At 33.3% G+C, this 21091-nt stretch overlaps 4 protein-coding genes across 4 annotated transcripts; 2 read left to right on the top strand and 2 right to left on the bottom strand.

The window, feature by feature from the left end:
• The first annotated feature begins 97 nt into the window (after positions 1-97).
• On the top strand, positions 98-2890 carry MONOS_1638 (Protein disulfide-isomerase). Its single transcript, XM_067869289.1, has 2 exons — positions 98-289; positions 397-2890. Exons 1-2 carry the CDS (start codon positions 171-173, stop codon positions 2756-2758), a joined length of 2481 nt encoding a protein of 826 aa, XP_067735991.1. The 5' UTR covers positions 98-170; the 3' UTR covers positions 2759-2890.
• A 127-nt stretch (positions 2891-3017) lies between these two features.
• MONOS_1637 (uncharacterized protein) lies at positions 3018-8611 on the top strand (the record flags this gene model as incomplete). The annotated part of the gene is made up of 8 exons (XM_067869279.1): positions 3018-3048; positions 3212-3322; positions 3600-3773; positions 3857-3936; positions 4480-7519; positions 7688-7838; positions 7911-8035; positions 8124-8611. 8 exons carry the CDS (start codon positions 3018-3020, stop codon positions 8489-8491), a joined length of 4080 nt encoding a protein of 1359 aa, XP_067735992.1. The 3' UTR covers positions 8492-8611.
• A 317-nt stretch (positions 8612-8928) lies between these two features.
• MONOS_1636 (uncharacterized protein) lies at positions 8929-11071 on the bottom strand (the record flags this gene model as incomplete). The annotated part of the gene is made up of 3 exons (XM_067869271.1): positions 10982-11071; positions 10405-10926; positions 8929-10340 (listed from the first exon to the last, which is right to left on the bottom strand). Exons 1-3 carry the CDS (start codon positions 11040-11042, stop codon positions 8929-8931), a joined length of 1995 nt encoding a protein of 664 aa, XP_067735993.1. The 5' UTR covers positions 11043-11071.
• Positions 11072-17213: 6142 nt separating this feature from the next.
• Positions 17214-20293, bottom strand: MONOS_1635 (uncharacterized protein; the record flags this gene model as incomplete). The annotated part of the gene is made up of 4 exons (XM_067869264.1): positions 17214-17846; positions 17918-18040; positions 18144-18205; positions 18268-20293. The coding sequence occupies 4 exons, from the start codon at positions 20291-20293 to the stop codon at positions 17214-17216; spliced, it is 2844 nt and encodes a 947-aa protein (XP_067735994.1).
• Between the last annotated feature and the right edge of the window lie 798 nt (positions 20294-21091).

A 21091-nucleotide genomic window follows, 5' to 3' on the forward strand; every position in this document is an offset into this window, starting at 1 on the left:
CAATTGGTGATAAAATTGGAGAGAAATTACATGTGGCAAAATTCTACAAATCATAAATTATCCTTGGAACAAAAAATATTTGGAAAATTAACCCTTTCTTACAGCAAGCAAATTTCGTTGTGATATTTTGGTGAATATTTCACAATAAACTTTATTTGTTAACTAAGATCATGCTTATTTCATTAATATTGCTTGCATTTTTTAATAATTGCAATGCGTTTAATGTCATTGATTTGACAAGTAAGACATACGATAAATATGTTGCAAAAGGAAATATTGTTATAAGATAGTGTGCATTCTTTATATAATTTTGAATATACATTAAGTTGTATATGTTCATTAATTATTTTAAAAACAAAACCTTTTCACTGTGCAATGAATTAAAATTTGTTAAAGTTGGACTCATTCTGATTATAATTCTTTAGTAATGACTCCCCAATGGGAAGACATTGCACGTGAATATGGAAGAGCATGTAACAACTTGACGTTTGCTCAACTGGATTGCTCAAGAGAGTTTGCAACTTGCAGAAAAGGACCAGTCATACAATATCCTACTTTCAAATATCACGGTCCTGATCCAAGCATAGTCCGCCACTTCACCGGAGATAAAACAAAAGAGTCAGTTTCTGAATTCATTTCAGATTCGCATAATTTAAACTTTCGCGCTTCACCATCATTTTTCAAAGAATTAACTCCTGACAATTTCTCGAAATATGTTATGGATCCTTTCCAAAATGTGTTGGTTGCATTCACAGCAGAATGGTGTGGATATTGCCACAACATACGTTCAGCAATGATCGGAGCCGCATCATCATTTACTGCAGCTGATCATGTTTTGTTCGTTCATATGGATGGAGCGAAACATAGTAGCTGGTGTCAAAAATTTCACCCTGAAGGATATCCCACATTGAAGTTCTTTCCTGCAGAATACAATTTAACAACCCTTCACAAGTTTGATGCTGAATATGCCAAGAATGCAAAAGACGAAGAAGAGTCAGATGACGATGATGCTGAAGATGATGATGACTTCAATTTGTCCAGCGATGCATTCTTTGAAAAGGAAAAGAAGAAGCTTATGGTTATGAATTTCAAGGACGGAATGGAAGAAGAAAACGCAGATTTGCAGAGAGGGATTATCCGAAGAGATAAAAAGAAGAAGAGCAATGCTGGAGATTCACCCGAGTCTGTAAGCAGCTCTGGTGAAAAAGAAGGAAACGAAGAAGAAGAGGAGGACGAGGAAGAAGAAGAAGTGTTTTGGACAATGGAGAATGAGAAGAAGTATGTTGAAGAAGAGAGAAAACTTGCTGTTTTGGAGAAGTTTCTAGAAGATAAAAAGAAGAAAGAGACAGAAAAGAGCAAGCAAAACGAAACATCTGACAATAAAACAGAGGAGCCACGAAAATATCGCGAAGTCGAGATCACAAGTGAAGAACTGTCGAAGTTGAGCGACGAATACGTCACAGCAAAGCGCCGCCAGCTGCGCGAGTGGGCGAAGATAAGGCTGATGTGCATTCAGCAGAGCCGCTACGACGAGATAAGAAGATACCGCCAGTCCATCTCGAGGAAAGCGAAATACAGTTCGATGTACTCTTCCTTTGACCCTTCGTCGATTGACAACGCATATTCAGTCCGGAAGAAAGGAAGCCGCAACATTGAAAAGTATGTGGGGCCAAGGACGGTGAAGGGGTTTGTGGCGTTTATGAACGATAAAGTGGGCACGTTCAGGCAACAGCGCGCATTTCCTGATGAGCTGCTGGGATTGGAGAACCATGGAAAAGAGGTGGTTCATGATCCGCGCCATGTGATGAAGGAGATCAGAGCTGAGAACGAGAGGCAGAAGCAGGAAGACGAAAAGGAAGAGAAGTCCTGGAATATTCTGCGTCTGAAGAAGGACAAAGGGAAAAAGAAAGTGAAAGACGATTCGTATCAGGACAATCAGCAGGACAGCAATCCAGTGCAGATCAAAGCAGCAGACAGGCCGTACATGCAAGGAAGAGAGGGGGTGCGTGTGGAGAGAGAGGCAGGTGCCACAGAGTTCAATCTGATCCGTGTCTATGAGGCCATCAGCCGCTACTCGCAGATTGTTCAAGGAGAGGAAGTGATTGTGTACCCAAAGAGCGACAATGAGGAAGAAGAGGTGGAGGAAGTCGAAGTCGAAGTGGATGATGACGAAGATGAGGATGAGGAGGATGAAGAGGAAGCAGATGAAGATAACGCAGAGAATGATGAGGAGCATTCCGATGGGAAAAGTGGAGAGAAGAAGAAGAAGACAAAGAAAATACTTGTGAAGAAGAAGAAGGAGCCTGTGGGTGTTCCATTGAGCAGAGGAGAAGCAGCTGGGGATGTGCAGCGAATGGTCGGGCTGTTGCGAAGCGAGCGAGTCAGAAAGGAATATTTGGATGTTCTGAACGAGGTGGAGGAGCATATGGATGAGTTGGTCAGGAACTATGCAGAAGAAATGGAAGAGAAAAAGAAGAGAATGGTAAACAGACGGCTTTTGAGAGAAGCAGCTGAAAGAGCGAGAAGGGAGGAAGCAGAAAACAACAAGGATGCAAATGAAGAAAGAAAAGAAGAGGAACAAGAAGATGATGAGACTGTTGATGACTTTACAAAATTACCTCCATTGGATCTGACTTTCTTGAAGGAGGAAAGAGACAGGCTCGATGCTTTAGGAAAGGAGAAATACTTATCATCAAATCAAAGAGGTTGGATATACGCTAAACGAAATATTAGAAACCTGTTTTTAAGAGATTTTTGAACATGAGAAGAATTATTAATTGTTTAAAACATTATTGAGAGTTTTTTTTGAAGAATAATTTTAAAAAAAAAGTATGCTCACGTTATTTAACATTTCATTATTTGCTTCAATAATCTTTGCCATTGTTAGTTATTTAATGATTGTTTGTTGTTTGCAAGGAAAATTATGAATAAAACTCAATCAAAACTCTGATCAAACAACAACCATGATTATTTTAGTTAATTTTTCGATTTTAATTTTTTGAATATTCTCAAGGAGTATGACAACAGTTGATGATGAACCAGAAATAGGTTAATATTATATATTTGTTCATAGATTTATTTTATTTAAACAAATGTTTCTAACGATGATATATTCATTATTATAAATAAAATATCTTTTTTAAATGAAAACATATTTATTACTATTTTTCTTATTTTATCATTCATTGTTTTGCTCTGCGAATTATTTTAGAAGAGCTTACACATACAATCGACATCGTTTCACTTGATCTAAAATCTTCATCAAGAATAACTTTATCAATTCAAACTAAAATAAGTTCGATTGCAACGTTTACTCAAAAGAGTTTGATATAATCTTTCGATTGATTGCTATGAATTCGATATTATTGCTAAATTTCACAAAGCGACAACTTTTTTTTATCTTTTAACAGATTCTGGAAAAGTAATGAAATACAATAACTCAATTGGGAAATTATCAAGTCAAGAACAATGTGGAGTCAATTCGTCTTTGCATTTTAAACAGATTGCTAGCGGTTCTTCTCATATTTTAGCATTAACAGGTATCATAATTTTTCATATTTGCATGTCAATTAATTTTATTGTAAATTTTTAAACACTAGACAATGGGGAATTATATTCAGAAGGTTCAAATGCCTTTGGGCAATGTGGACATCCAATTGGTTATCGTTCTGCAGAATTTGTGAAATGGAACAAATGTGTATCAATTCCCACATCTAGAAATGGAACAATTTCAAAGATATCTTGCTTGCCTTTAACGTCCATTGTGTTCTTTGGTATGTTTCAATAATTTTCATTGTTGATAATAGAAATTTTCACTTGATATTTTTATTAACTTTGCTTTGAGAAAACGGGGTAGTTGTGATATTTGGAGATCTAACTCCGTTTGGTTGCACTTCAAGCAACACATTAACGTCAACGTGGCTTCCCCTTGCACTGGTTCCAATGATTGAATGGTCACTTCTATGCCTTCCGATTCAAGAAAGTAATTCCAAGAAAATGAACGAAATTTTATCCTCAACGATGATAACTTTCGTTACAGATTTGCTGAACAGTTTAATAACATTATCGACTTTATTAACAAAAAATGACACAGAACCTCAAGAAAGTGCTTCATCTATGAATAACCCATATGCTATAAATTCGTTTTTCCTCATATTTTTTGAGCATCTTTCTTTCTTTTTTTCCAAACTTTATTCGAAAACACTTTCTGAACTAAAATGTACAAATACATCTGACTCATCATCTTTTAAATCTACGCTTTATTCTGATACAACAACAACTATATCCACTTCAACTTTTAATACTTACAATTCACAAATACATTCACCAACTTTAACTTCTTCAACTATCCAAGTATTTTCTCAGCCATCTCCTAGTTCTTTTCTTAGCACTTCACTTGATGATTCATTTTTATCTCCTGTTTTAATAACCACTCCACTGCAACTTCATCAAAAAGAACCCATTTCATTTGAAAATCAGGCATCTCCTTCGGAAGAAGCAAGCGACACGCCTGACTTCCCCCGATTAGCAATGCTGGATGACACTTCATCTCAAACATTAAAAGTCATGTCAGTTGATTACACTTCATTGATTCACTATTTCTTGCGATGGCCATCAGCGCTTTTTGCGTTGATTGCAGCTTATCTCACTTCATTTTCTGAGAAAAACCAAAAATCTCCAATCTCTTCACATTCATTTCAACAAACAACAACATCTTCTAGTTCCGCTTCATCCTCTAAAAACGATCATTCTACTGATGATGAGAATTATCCCGTATATTTCAATTCTCAACTATTTCTCTCGACATTAGCTGAACTTCATTTAGAGAAATGCAGCAGGCATCAGAAAAGGGAAACATGTGCTGATTCTTCATTTGATGGATCGAACGAACTTTTTCGCGATTTGTTGAATATCGATGAAAATGATGATGATGAGTACATCGACAAGCACAACGCACCCAAAAAAAGAAAGAAGCAAAAATCACTCGAACAACAAAGAAAATTTGATAATAAGGAAACTTCTATCACGAGTGCATGCAGTAATTCATTGTGTTACGATTATGAGACTTCGAACAAATTCAGTGATGAAAGTTCAGAAGAAGAAGAAGAAATTGAATGCAAAAGTACATTTGAAAGTGTATTTCCATTGACAAAAGAAAGACTCCTAATTCAAATTAGGGACTTCAACACAACTCGGAAGAAGGAAGCGTTGCAATTGTTTCGTGCGCTTTCAACAGCGAAACAAAATGGAATTGCGAAAGATAAGAATTATGGAACGCCAACGCTTCGGAGAAATCCTCCGCAGTCCAATAAAAATTCGATCTTTCAAATGATTCAGAATGGTGGGTTTGAAAGCAACCTGCGAAACGTTCAAACACGTGAGGAGCTTATGCTTTTGCTGAATGTTTATCTTCAAGACTCAACAAATGTCAAAAAGCCTCCAGTGTTAATTCTTCCTGCACCAATAACTTTAGCTGACGAATCTGCTTCTGTAAAAAAACTCAAGCATCCGAATGAAGCAAAGAAGGAGGTTAGCATTAGCCGTGTTGATTTGAGTGAAGAAAAAGAAATACAGAAATTCACTGCATTTACTCAGAACAGTCCCAATCCTGAGAGAAGAAGGTGGGGGCAGAATCTGCTTGACACTCTTCAGATATCCAACTCAAAGCAAAATATAAAAAAGCTTGAAGAAGACAAAAAGTCAAAATTACAAATATTTGAAGGAGGAGTTGGCTTACCGAAGACAGAACATGTTTCTTCTTCTTCTGCTGCTGCTGCTGCTGCTCCATTTTCTGCTGTTTCATCGCCTCCACGAAATGATTTATTGGAGATTCCGAAAATCAATTTGTCTTCAAATATTAAAGAAATTGCACAACAGATATCAACAGAAAACGTTGAAAACAAAGAAATTTTAACAAAAAATGACAGCCAATTTTTAGAATTAGTGGGTACGCCATCAAAAGATTTTAATCAAAAATCAATTGAAGTGATTGATTCATCAAGTGATGATTGCTTTGATGGTGCGAGTAAACAAACTTCGCAAACCACACAAGAATTCAAAATTCTTCCACTTCCATCAACAGTACATCTTTCTCGAGGCATTTCACTTCAAACTCACACCGAAGCAAATAATGCAAGAGGACACCAGACCGAAAAAGATTTATGCATTCAAATTAAATCACCAGATTTCAGCTTAAAAGATGCTTGCGATTTGAATAACTCTCATCATGAGGTTAATTTAGAACAAAAAATTTCTGCAAATTCAGCTATCTCCATAGAAACGAATGGTGTTGAAAATAGCAACATCACGGAAAGAAGCACAGAATTGTATAACGATAAACAGACTCCAATAGCATCATGCTCAGGAATGGATGAGCAGAAACCAATTGAAATCGTTGCAAAAAAGAACAAAACTTCATTTGAACCTTGTGATGCCTCAATAAAAAAGTCTCATTCCTGTGAGTGCATGAGAAAGAGAAAAGAACGCAAAGTATTGAAAGTCGAACAAACAGTTGAAGAATTGAATAATGAGGAGAATAGCGACACACCTACAGAAGAATATGAAGTTAATTCTCCACAGCATCCGTATTCGATGAAGGACATCGTGACATTATCAGATACACCACATCAAATAAGTCATTCTGATTCAAAAGGCAGTAAAGAAATAATTGTTTCGGATGTTACTTCTCCAACACTTTTTCGTGCATCGGATATTTCAACTCAAAAACGCTCTTCTATTGCATCTCCTCTTTGTTCACCTTTAAAGACAGCAGAAGAACTATCCATTTTTTTAGAAGATCAAAAAGATGACTATCAGATTCAACAGAAAGTGATGAAAAACGAAGCTGAACACTTTCGAGCATTACGCTCAAAGAGAAGGACAAAGAGAAATCCTGGCGAAATTGCTGACAGCTCAATCATAGATGGATTACTTCTCGAAGAAGGATGCGATGAAAAGATATCAAGAAAAAAATTCACAATGAAGCAAAAGAAAATACCAAAAGGACGAACTCGGAAAAACAAAAGGAAAGACAAATATGACGATTATGAAAATGACTCATGCGATTCAGATGAAGATGGAGACGGTGAGTGGGTCCCAACAAAAGATGAAATGCAGGAAATGTTTCATGAGACAATGACTCAAACTCTTAAAAGAAGGAAAATAGACGAAGAGTTGGCAGATGAAATTATTCTTCTTGCATCAAAAGTCCCAGAAAATAATTCACAAATGAAAAAAGAATTTTCAGATGGAGAAAACGAATTTTCAACACAGCGCGCTCATTTTTCATCGACCATTGAACAAGACAATGATGCAAACGTTGATGAGCAAATAAACAAATGCTTGGAAATATTTTTTGAGACGTTGACTCCGAATAAACGCGCATTTTCATCGTCATCATCAAGTTTCACCATATCTTCTCAACATATTTTCCCTTCAATCATCTCAAATATTGAAGGCTCGACACAAAATGCTGCTTTTCTTTGTGAGGATGGAACAGTATTCATAAGTGGGTTAATATGTATGTTTAAAATTGGATTGAATTTGAGAGAGATATTCTTGTTTATTAGCTTTATTACTTTTTTAAATTTATGTGAGAAATGTACAAAATGTTATGAATAATTGAAATAATTATGCCTTTTATTAATTTATTAATTAAATTATTTATTTTGAATTCGTTTTGCATCAGACAATTCTTCAAATGAACTTGTTGAGACTCCTCCAAAGCGCATTCCATCTGCATCATTCGGCGATGAATTTATTGTCTCCATCGCATCCAATGGCATTCTACTTTTGTCAATCTCCTCACAGACAACTGGATATGCAATGCTTATTCAAGGGTTTTTCCATTTTTATCTTTGACTTACCGTTTTAGAGGTATCTATCATAAATTTTTTATTCTGTTATTTTAGACAAGGACCGAAGCCGCCACCTGTTTTTTCTGAAAAGGAAGTTATTTCTTTCAAAATGCCTATCAACTCCATTAATACACCACTCTCCGTTTTTATTCTTCATTCTTCTGTTGTTATACAAAATGGTGTGCAATTAGCAATGTTTTATATCACCTATAATTTGCATTTTTGTATTAATAACTTTACTCATTCACAAATTAACTCTCTTTAAAGGTCTGTCCCAACCTTTGATTTTTGACTTGAATAAAACAAGAAGAGTACGATCTCCACCGAATGAAACACTAAATCATTTCATTGTGCAACAACTTCAATTCATTGGCCAGTCTTCAAATTTAGCATCTTCATCGGCATCATTGATTTCTCCTATCAACAGTTCACTTTCTTCGCTCTTGTCCAATGTCTCGGCTAATTCTCAGATCTCAACTTCCCTTTCGCACATTCCTTATTTAGCTCGGTCTCCAGCCGCATTAGACGGATCAACGTCAACATCAGCTTTTGCTCGTAGTTTTTTTTATCGAAGGGACATAACTTTAATCACTTCATCAGCTGGAGGACTTGCAGTTCTTGCACTAATCCAATGAAGTGTGAAAATCGATGTGAGATTTGACAATATAAATAAAAACTAAAATGTCGAAAAAATGCATAATGAATAATGAAACACGATTCACGTTTGAAAAGCAAAAAGATGAAAAGATGAAAAAGACTTTCTAAAACATATTTAGAATAATCCAACATCTAAACAGGAAAGTGGGGATAAGTCTTTAAACAATAAATAAAAAAGAAGTTACATATGCCATTCAAAAATATAGAACAAACATGAAATTGAACTCACACAATCATAAAACAGATAAAAAAATAAATATCAAACAATGCATTGAAAGGTAGCTTCAAAAGGCTTTGAAGCTCTACCAAACATTTTAAGTGTAAATTCAACAACTTTGAAGTGAAATAATGTGACTATTTAATAAAATTCATTTTTGAAAGGGGAAATTTTTTGCATCACGCATGCTTTTCTCTTCTAAAACTCATCATATAAATCTTCATCTCTTGCAAAATTCATCTGATTTGTTTTGACTTTTCCAGAATTATCTTCTGTTTCCTCTTTTGCAGGAGTTGAAGTTAATTCCACCAAATCGAGTAAAGATATGTCAATATCTAAATTTTCTGAAGCTTCTGCTTCTTCAGTTTTTTCGGTTGTTGTTGGGATAGACTGAGAAGTTGAAGGATTTTGTTGTTCAGCATTTTCAATGGGCTGCTCTTGTTCAGTAATTGAAGGCTCTTCAGCATGAATAAGAGATGATGTTGAAGCTGCTTCTTGGACTAACTCTGCTTCTCTTTCAGCTTGCCGTTCGGCTTCTTGTTCAATTTGATGTGTTTGTATTCTTTGCAAGTGATGTTCGCGAGCCCTTTCCCTTCTTGCATCTTCTTCCTCATCTTCTGGATCTTCATCTTCTCGTTCAACGACAGCGTTCACCTCATTGTCTTCTCTTCTTGGAGGTACAATTTCCTGCTGAACTGGTTGATGCGCTCTTTTCTTTGGCTTTTCTTTTTTAATCAGCCATAAAGGCTCTCCAGCTTCCTGAAGCAGCAAGCAATCGTCCTTCCGAGTCTGCCCCTCAACCACATGTCCCAATACGATATCAGTCAGTCCTTCTTCTTCTGCCAATCCTCTGAGATTTCTGCCTTCTGGATATTTTCTGAAGTTCACCAAGAATAGTCGCAGTATCCAAAGAAGAGCTGTTCGTACTGTTTTGTCTCTTTCGTCTCTCACACACAAATGCAAGATGACTTCTTCTGCCAGGCCGCTTTTCAGCAATTGTCTGACATTTGTCATTGATGCGGATTTAAGAAGTCGATACAGCAATGCGAGTGAAGGTCCTGAGAACTGAATTGTGGGATGAGCTACGTCTTTCACTCGCGAAAAAGAAACAAGGCGATGCAAAAGAGATGCGTGGTTGATAATTTCATGCTGGAAAGGACCTTCCAGCGCAAGTGACGTCAGCAAAGATAATGTTAAAGAGCATGTTAATTCCGTCTTTATTCGAGCTAACTGTGTAAGATTTGTTAACTTCTTTTTTTTGGTATCATTCATCTTTGTTCCTCCTTTATTGGCTGTAGTTGATGAAGCACTCTTTAAAAGTTCCTTTTCGGCTTCTTCGCAGCTAATTGCCGTTGCTGACACGGTTTTTGTTTTCCAATGAATTCGAGGAGTTAGATCGACTGAACTGAACAAATTTTCTATTATATCCAAATAGTGAAATTGATTGACTGCTTTTGAAGCAAAATCCCAATCTGCAAAACGTGTTTGCCATAAAAAGGTCATTGCAGAAATTAAGGCTTGCTCGGTTAAATAAGGTTTGTTGAAATGTCGCTGTAGAACATCTACAATAGTCTGTGCAGGATTGAAGAAGACATAAAAATCTTCATTCACTGAAGAAATTTAAACATTGAAAAATAATGATAATATAATAAAACGCTATAGCGTCAAGCAAACTAGCTACAATAGTTGAATTGAGTGCAATCCAACTTTCTTCAATTCTTGAGATATCAATTCCCTTTGTAATCTCTTGCTTTGCTGTTGACAACAAGCATGGAATTGTAGCATGCATTAAAGGTGTGATGATAACTGTTCCACTCGACAGAATATGGTGGCAAACACTGTTAAGCCACAGAAGATCGTAATCAGCACTTTTTTGTTTTAACCCTTTTTGTTTAACAATTCTTATAATATCTTGTTCAAGTGTTTCGAATAAAGCAGTTTGTTTTGCAAGTCTATTCCAATTAAACCGCATCCTAAAACTGTACATAGTAATTGACTTTAGAACTTGCATAATTTCCAAATGAACAGGATTAGTCCCTGGATTTGCTTTAAGAAGCGCAACAATTTGAATAAAGCAATTTGCATTAATTGTCAATCCAAATTCTTCTGTATATAATTCATCAATAACATGAGCAATTTGTCGAAGAATGCTCACTTGTTCCTCAGGATTCTTTTCAGCAATATTAGGGATAAAATCTGACACAGTAAATAAATGTGAAACGCTTTCAAAAAATATTAAACTGTCTTAAACCAGCAAAATTCTTTAGTACATTATCTGGCAATTCTATATGCTTTGAGCTTGATGCTCCCATCCGTTTACAAATTTCAAATAAAAAAATAATTTATTTGATCACAAACAAGAATAGTATTAAAGAAGATTTTGTTTAATATAATTTAGGCATAATTATTCTAATTGCAATAAAAGGATTTAAAGGAAAATTCTATTTATGTTATTTATACATGGATTGATAAGTTAACAATGATAGTTATAACTATTTGTCAAAATTCTGTTTTTGAAAAGTTTGTTTTTATAAATATTGTTAAATATTGGTGTGACTTTCATCTTTTGAGTTCAGAATTAACTTTATAATCTTTCTTTCGAACATTCATGCATTCATTCTTCTTTCTCTCTCTCTTTTTTTTTTTTTTTTTTTTCTAATTTATTTATTTATTTTTGAATTTAACTTATAATTTTATTCACATTAAAAAAATAAATAGAATGACAAATTTTTGTGAAAGGTTTTTTTTATCAACTGTCCTGGTGTATTGAAATAAAACCTTATAAAAATTTAAAATTTTGTCCCCACACAAAACTTTTCACTTGAATGTTAACAGTAACATTTTCAAAGGTTGATTTTTATAATTGCAAATATATCGTAAGAGGAAACAGAAGTTTAATCAAACGTTTGTTCTTGAGTTTTTAATGAGACAAACACATCACAAAAACGCACATTAATGAACACTTCACTATTGGAGTGTTTATTTAATATCTTTTATTTTTTTTTTAATTTGATATTTCATTAAAATTACAAAGAAATAATTAATTTAGTGTTTGCATGTTGCAAAAAGAATGAAACGTTAACATTTTAATAAAAAAAATTGTTGAAATGAAGAATTTTTCGAAATAATGGAAAATGATTGTTGTTATATAAAATGTATTTGATTGTTTTGTGATAAGCTTGAATAGAAGAAAAAAGTCACTTTATTAATCATCAAAAAGTCCATATATCTCAATGAATGACGTATTTAAATATTTTCATAAACTGGTTAAGTATTGTTTGTTAATTGTTGAAAAGAGTTGCATATATGCTAAAACGAATGAGGGACTTTTCATTTATTGGCAGCTTTAAACAGAATTAGTTCTTCAAATAAAAATTGTACCATTTTAAAATACAACATAAAATAATTGACATTTGTTGCTTTCATGTTTTGAGTTCGGGTAATATTTTCCTTTTTTCTTTTTTTGTCAGTGACTTTTTTTAATGGAAAATAATTTTTAAATCAATGAATGTTCAAGATTTGTGATTATTTTGTATTCAAATTTTCACTTTTGTTATTTTCAAGTTGATATTTATTTCGAGTGATTTGGATACGCACTGCAAAGTAAAAACGAAATAAACAGATGGTTTTGTCACGCATTCTTCTTAAACACTGGCCTACAAAACAACAGTGATTCATTCGTCATTTGGATTTTTTTTTTGACAAATGCCATTCAATTCCTTTTTCCCTCCAAAAATTTATGATTTCATTCATAATCACTGACTCTTATTTGATTTTTTTTTTTGATGGCATAACATTTATTGAAAAAATAACAGAGTAACATACAAAAAAATAAGATATTCTTCATGAAGAATTTTAAGTGTTTGAATTTCAAGGTTATTTAAATTTGATATTTTGAAAAGAATTCTTTCAATCGATCTGTCAAATATTTCCCAAGTGCAAAAATTTTCTTATTTGAAATTATTTGTTGAATAGGTTTTCGAGATGGAGAAATTTTGTTATTCGATTGATTGAATACAGAAAAAAATGTCATTTATCAATAATTCTGGATATTAAACATTTGCGACTTTATAAATGCAATTGTATAAGTTAAGAATGACTCAAATGATTCGATAAGTCACTTTTGCTCAATTTTCACGCAAATCAAATAATAAATGAAAGAGTCACATAAATTAAAAATTAAAAACTACTGAATAAAAGCAAAAATATTTTATCCTCATTTAAATTTGAAAAATCAGTTTTCTCAAAAACTTCATTTGTGTATTAATATACGTAATAAAAAACATTACAAGATCGAAATAGAAAAGTTATTTTGTCTCAATAATAAAAATTGCTCAACCTTTTTTGATTTGTGGTGATTTTTCAAAATTGTTCATTATTGAATGAGCTCATCAAATAATAAATAAATAGTTGTGATGGATTCAGAAAACAACAAAAATAAAAATTGTTCTTAGTGAGTTACTTTCATGTTTTATTAGAAATTCATTTGCATTTTGAATTTGATTATAAAGAAAAAGTTAAAATAGAAATCATATTGAAATAATTCAAGAATTCTGAAATTTCATAAGAAATGCACTCACTGTTATTTCAAAAAATTATTGACTATATCAAAAGAAAATAAATATTACGCATCAAAATAAAAAAATAATGAAAAAAAAATACTGAACAAGCGAGTGACAATATGTGTGGAAATACGGACTTTCAAGCTTTTTTAGCACAAGGCATAGATAAATTGCTTCGCTCATAACTTTATTTTGCTTTCTCAGATTTCAGAATAAATTTGATTTTCATATCTGTAAATAGGTGTCATTGAAATCAAAACATTAAGTTTTCCAATATTTCTTTAATGTCTAAAAATTGACCCATTTTTATAATATTTTTTTATGAAAATATTCAATGAAAAGTGCATAATTTTTGAATGAAAATGCCTGAAGCAAAATGTTTTGCCCCATATTAACTGAATTTCAATTCAAAAAAATTTTTTTTTGCATTTTATTTTTATTTATAATGAGTTGTAGTATGTGTGAACAATACCGCCAGTCTTTCTTCATCCAGCAATTGCCCATTTTCCTGGAGGTTTCACAGTTTGTTGAGTTTTTGGACTGGAAAAGATAAAGCAACTTTGTGCAGGGCTGAGTGCCATTTGTCTGGATGGAAATAACAAGAAATAACCTCGCTCTTATCACTGAATGAAATCCAAATGCCACCGTCTTTTTGACACTGTTTCTGATAATTGCATCCTTCTGAATAAATGTCAAAACCAGTATCCAACAACTTTTGAAAAAGATCTTGAACACTCACGAATAAATTTATTTTCTTTCGCAAACAAATTGTTCAATGGAATACAAAAAATGGGTAATTAACAAGTTTCAATTTTCCAAATTATAAATTCTATATTTATGTGTTTTATAAAAAAACTAATAGTCAAAAATAACTTACTTTCAAAATATCATTTTCAAATAAAAATTTAAATGAACTTATTTTTATTTTATCCCTTATCTTTTGGACAAATAAGAATGTTTCAATTTCTTTTAGTGGCCAATCTTTTTTACAAAAACGATCAATTTCTAAATTTGTTAAATACTTTTGTTGAAAAATATGAAAAAAAATGATAATTATAATAATTTTTGTTACTTTCAACAAACACTAATATTCTTTTTTTGTTGAGTTGAGTTACCCCCTGTGGACCTTCTGTCTTATTGCACATCATTTCTGTTTATTAAAAATGAACAATATGCATGCTATTCAAACGAGCTGAATGCGCACGGAAATGGTTGATAACAAAATTCTAAAAATTTCAGGATCAAACAAAAAAAAATATTTTTTGATAAATTATTCAGATATTCTGAGTCTGATGCATAGCCCTTTATTCCAAATTCATAAAAACTAATGAGAGATTCTTTTTCAGAGTTGTTTTCAATGATACTGTCAATGTCGAGGAAATTATTATTGTTTTTAGAATCTTCATCGTCATTGTATTCATCAAATACAATTTATTAATAAACTTTTCAAATTCAGTAGAAGTCATTAAATAATCGTCTTTTTTTTTGACGAATGAGTACAAGCAGTCTTGAATTTATGATACTCGCAAACCAGAAACAGACAGTAACTCTCTGAAATGATTGCACATTCCTTCAATAGCATGAGTGCGCCCCCATGAAATAGAATCCTCATCATCTCAATCATGAACAACAATATCATGCATGCAGCCCTCTTTAACCAATGTTCAATATGCTCTGCATGAATGTCACATGATGGTTGTTCCATTTAATACACACATTTTTTAAAGAATATTGTGAATAATATTTTATTTGAACATTCTTTGTTGATTCATAACTTTTTTCCAACCTGCCGCATCTTTCATATGTGGACTGCCTCAAAAAAAAATTGTTGTTTCTTGAACCTTCTTCGGAGTTAAGTTCAATGAATTAATTCACATTCGTCATTTTCGACAGTCTCACATTCTCCTCTAAGTTGAGTTGGAATGCGTATGAGATATTGCTAACATGCAGATTTGTTTGCACAGTCCCATTAACAAATTGAGTATCTGGGGTAAAATTCTTGTATTAATGAAAAAAACAACGATTTGTTCCATTCTTTTTCAACAACCTGGGTAATTCTTTTTGTAAAGTCACAAATGTTAAATATTCAAATAAATCTTAAATTTCATTTTTTGCTCTTTTTTTGTTATCATCAACCAAACTTCACAAACATGGAATCTATTTCTTGAAAATGCTATTTCAAACATTCTTGAGGAGATTTGTGAGCTGAAACAGAAATTTGAGCAAAATATGAAATTTTTGATTTATTTGAAAATTAAACATTTGTGACTTTTCAAAAAGAATCACCCAAATGGAACTTTTCAATAAAAATTTGTCAGGTTTTTGTTTTTGCTGTGTAATTCTGTTCCACTTTAAATATTCCTTTATTTTTTTCAAATACAAAAAATGTTTTAACTAAAGAGTGTTTGATAATGCAATATTTATTATTATATAATTGCAGAAAATTTTTGGAACAAATCTTTGTTCATTTCTTTAATGCTAAAAAATTTCCCCATATCAATTTGATACTTGCTTTGAACAAACTGAATTTCGGAATTAACCAAAAGAGATAATTGAAACAAATTTATTTAAATACAGATATCGCACAAAATACCGGACATCGCACAAAATACCGGACAAGATCGATTTCACAATAATCATAAGAGGAAAAATTCTGACACTTTTCCTCAAAATACATCACATCAGTGCAAACTCAATTGATATTCAAAAACTTTCAAAATAGCTTCATTTGTGCTCAGAAAAAAATTATTTTTAAAATCTCGGAGAAATAGGATTTTGAGTTTCTCCGAAATTTCAATATTTATTTTTTCTGAGCACAAAAAAGGCTATTTTGAAAGTCTTGTATATCACATGAGTTTGTATTGATGAGATACATTTTGAGGAAAATTGTCAGAATTATTCCTCTTGCAGTTATTGTGAAAACGATCTTGTCCATTATTTTGTGCGATGTCCGGTATTTTGTGCGATATCTGCAGTCAACATAAAAAAAAAATTCGTTAAAAAAAATAAAGAAAAGAAAAATAAATAAATAAATAAATAAATAATTAATTAATAATAATAATAATAATAATAATAATAATAATAATAATAATAATAATAATAATAATAATAATAATAATAATAATAATAAAATAAAATCAAATAAAATTGAAAGAAATATAATTAATTTCATTTGTTCTTCTTATATTTGAATTTAAACATTAAAATTATGTTATTGAGAGTTTTATTTATAATAATTGGCAGTTAATAATGCATTGTTTCAAGTTGTGTTTGAAAGAATAAGTTCAAACGAAAACTAAAAATTTAAAAAATTAATTTTGACAATCACATTTTTCGACAAAAATTTCATTTTGAGATCAGTATTTAATCATTTTTATTATTCCTTTGTTGAAAAATGAAAAATTCAAGTAATCATATAAAAAATATAACTTTATCAAAACCTTTGAAAAAAATAATAAAAAACAAAAATTTGGGGGCAGGGAGGCTCGAACTCCCGACCTTAAGCTTTCCCAGCGATTATGAGACTTACGCGCTACCGGCTGCGCTATGCCCCCTTGTTATGGGAACATGTTCAAATTATGTATTTTCAATATATTATAAACAAAAAGGAAAAATTGAGTAAAACATGAATATTCAATTCAAACTTTTGACTAATTAGTTACCAATTTGCATCATATTATTATGCACATTAGAACAATTACCATGACAGAAACACTATTCAACTTTCTTCATGCGTTCATTAGTTTAGAATTTGTTACAAGTTTGTAAATAACATTATAAAAAAAATATTAAAAAGAAATTATAACTTAAAAAATATACATCAACTTTTCCAAAAGGATGCAAAACTCTTTGTAAATCTCCCCAACGACAAATGAAGGAAAATGTTTTGTTAAAACTTATTCAGATGTAGTCTAAGATTTTTCATTTTGCTGTGTATTCGAGAAGCTCTATGATTTCACTTGGGCTCATAATTCTGCTTTTCATATCAGGAACGAAGTTCAAGTAAGGCATTTCAGGGCAGCAAACGAAATGGTACATTTTCATGTACGAGCTTTCGACGATCTTCATGCACTTCCTCAACACCACGCGTCTGACGTCGCCGTCGGCAATCTGCTCAATCAGCTTTGTCTCTAAGCCACTCGAGCTCATCACACTCGAACAGAACCTGCTCAGCCCAAGAGTCACCTCAGACGCTGAACAGCCACTCACTGACAGAATATTCTCCATCCCATTCACATTCCATTTGAGCTCATTGGACGCGCTTTCCTGCTCCGTTTGACTAAAAACACTGTTTCCTTCTGCTTTTTTGATCTCTTCTTCAATTTTCTGTCTGTTTTTGCTGTACCAATTCACACTTTTGCTATAAAGACTCCAAAGATGAGCATCCTGCAGCACATTTCCAGCTTCCAATGTTGAGAGAGAGTCTGTCTGCACAGCAAGATCAGCAGAAAGAGACAATCGTATCGATTCTCTGATAGGCGAGGGCTTTTGAGTGACTTCTTCCTTATTGTCATTTGTAATTGACTTGACTGGGGTAAGTGATGATAGCGTGTTCTGTGAAACAAAAAGATGATTATCATCAAAATTGAATAACAAATTCAATGTATAAAACACAAAAATCAAACCAGAATTAATGAAATAGAATTGATGAGGAAGAGTGCTGATTGGTTGGTGGATGAAAAACGAGAAGCAAAGTTGAAGCACAACAAACGACAAGGCATTAATATCATAGAAAGCATAACATCATCCTATTGTATCATTTCAGTTGGATTTTTAAACAAATAAACATTAACAATATTTAACATTATTTAAAGATGTGATGTTTTATATCAAGCTGTGTGAATCACAAACCAATTTGGACTCCAGCTCTTCAACAACATCAGCATCACTGTCATAATCTGTTATTACGACACCTTCAAATAAATCAAAAATAACAAAAATTTCCATTCAAAAAATAAACATGTTATGAACAAACCTTTAATATCAGTCTTCACCACACTGCTCTCTCTGATTTCTCTGTCTCTGCTGCACACATTCCCGATGATCCTGAATATCAGCCGCAGCAGCTTCAGTGTCGATGCCAGATACGTCGACGCCTCAGAAGCAGAGGACGAGGCAGACGAAGCAGCCGAAGACGAGTTTGATTGAGATGCTTGTGCTGACATTGCAGTAGGCGCAGGCAGTGCAGAAGAAAGGGTGTCACCGAGTGTCGACAGAGAGGAGAAAAATAATAACATGGACTCCTCCACTTCTGCCCTCAGCTCATTGAATATGCTCGGAAGCGCTGACAAATAACGAGGCGGAACAACAGAAGCAGCTGCGCTTTTACGGCTTGCTTTCTTTTTCGCTTCTGCATTTTCTCTGCTTCCTTCTGAAATAACATTAGAAGAATGCTCATTTTGTGAATGATTAGCAACACCCGAAGCATCCAACGGCTCAGGCAGATCTGATCCATCTGACGCAGAGCCAACAAGATTCTCGTTTTCAGACTCGTTTTCTTGCATGTCGATGTGGTTGATGGCAGAAGAAGATGAAGTGGCTGAAGCTGTCATCGAATATCGCTGATGCGCCAAGTTGCCGATGAATGCAAACGAAGAGGGACAAAACACAGACAATGGAACAATCACATCTGAAGTATATTTATCAGCGTTGGCTGCGACGATTTCGTTGAAGTGTTTGTGAAATGTTGCCGAATTGAAGCACAAATCAGTTATCATTTGAGATTCATTCGCTTCTGTAGACATCATTTGCTGATAAGAGTTAACAGAAGAAGAAGAAGAATTAGAAACAGAAGATGAATTTATTGAAGTTGAATTTGAAACTGAGGTAGAAGAAGAAGAAGAAGAAGAAGAAGAAGAAGAAGGTGATGATGATGATGAATGAACAAACAGCGATACAGGAATCTCTGCAAAGTACCATTCTTTCAACTTATCAGCCAATCCAACATTTTCTTCACCTTCTTCAAATTCTCCTTTTCCTTCGAGGATGACATCTTGCATCATGCGATTCTTCGTCTTTTCGCTCGCTCCATTTTCAGATTTGCTTTCCACGCTGTTTTGTTGTTGCGCCTCACCAAAAATCATTTTGTGCAATTTTTGAGTGAAGAAATGGATGTTGCTGGCAAGTTGTAGAAGAAGCAGAACAGATGAAGTGAGTCCAGTGACAGAAGACAAAGAGACAGGCGAATGGGCAGCGAGATTCGACGATGAAGACGGAGACGCTGAAGAAAGCGGCGAAGAGTTTGAGAGCAGAAACGGAAGCGGAACGGATTCTCCGACACTCAATGAGCCAGACACAGCAGCCAGAAGCACAGACATTCTTGCCTGGATGATGTGGACAGCAGGCTCTACAATAGTCAAGAGACAGTTTGAGATCGGACATGTTGTGAGAAGAGGAAGGTGTATAGACAGTTTGTCCGTTTCTTCTGAGAAGCTCTTTGAAATGGAAGATGTAGAAGTTGAAGTAGAAGAAGAAGAAGATGTTGATGATGAAATAGAAGGAGAAATATTTGGAAAGGCACTTGAAATATTTAATTTATTAACGGTGCTTGATGATTGAAAATTTGAACTTTCTGAATGAGAAATAGTAATTTTGATGTGGCCTGTGTAAATCATCAGCATTGTCCTTGATTGCTCCAATGAAGATATTAATGCTTCAAACATCGAGTTGGCTGCCTGTAAGGGATCGTCAATCATAATGGCTTCTTCCTCAGCTGTCAAACCAAAATTGTTCTTCACTTCTTTCTTTGCTGCTCTTTTGTCTTTGCTGCCTTTTTCAGCTTCAAACTCTTTATCACTGCTTTCATTGTCTCTTTGTGTCACTCCATCTTTTCCACTGATTCTAACGCTGTCTAATTCATCCCCTTCTCTCCACTCGCTTCCCCTCCTCACTCTTTCTTTCAAGCTTTTTTCCATGCTTTGATAGAAGAACAACGATATAACTCCTAAAATCTGTCTTAAAGCCCATTCACGACTTTCTTCCCAGTGAAGAAGATACAGCATGCTTAAATAAAACCATTTTTGTTCTTCACTTAATTTTGAATCATCAACACACAAATTATCTTCCTTTTCATTTTCATTATATGTCCATTTCTTTTTGTTTTTATAATTTTCTCCAATGGCTTCTATTGATTCTATGGGAATTAGTAGAACGCTTATTTGTTCTTTTCTTTCTTTCATTAGATTGCATTCGTCTTCAACCCATTTTTGTAACCGTTTCATCGCTGTTGAATGAAGAATTCTTATGGATGACATTACGTCTCGGCAAGAATCATGTCCTCCTGTTGAAAGAAGATAAACACATTCCTCCTCCACACAAATAATGTGTGTAATAATTTGAAAAAATACGTCATCAACTTTCCCTTCATTTAATTTATCAACCTCTTCTTTTCTAAATTTTGTTCTCTTGATGAATTTCTTTACAGACGATGTTACATCTTCAGATTCAGAAATTTCTTTATCAATTCGTTCAAACTCAGATACAAACGGTTGAATTAATTTTTCAGTTTCAGAAATTAATGCTCCAATTTTACTTTGAGCTTGTTTTATATTACTGATTTCTGAATTAAGCTCTTCAACCAAACGAAATGTTTCTTCAAATAATTCAAATTTCTCTGATAGTGAAGTAATTCCAGCTTTTTCAATTGTCGTTTGTAATGACAATTCATTTTCAAACTTATCTGAAAGCAACGATAATGCAACATGGTTGCATTGAAAAACCAAATTGACAAAAAAGAAACATCACCAATAAATCAAAAAATCAAATTAAGATGCAAAAAAACGAGTTGCAAAAAGAATGAA

Source organism: Monocercomonoides exilis, assembly GCF_001643675.1.
Source record: "Monocercomonoides exilis strain PA203 chromosome Unknown scaffold2-2631571, whole genome shotgun sequence".
NCBI classification, from domain to species: Eukaryota; Preaxostyla; order Oxymonadida; family Polymastigidae; genus Monocercomonoides; species Monocercomonoides exilis.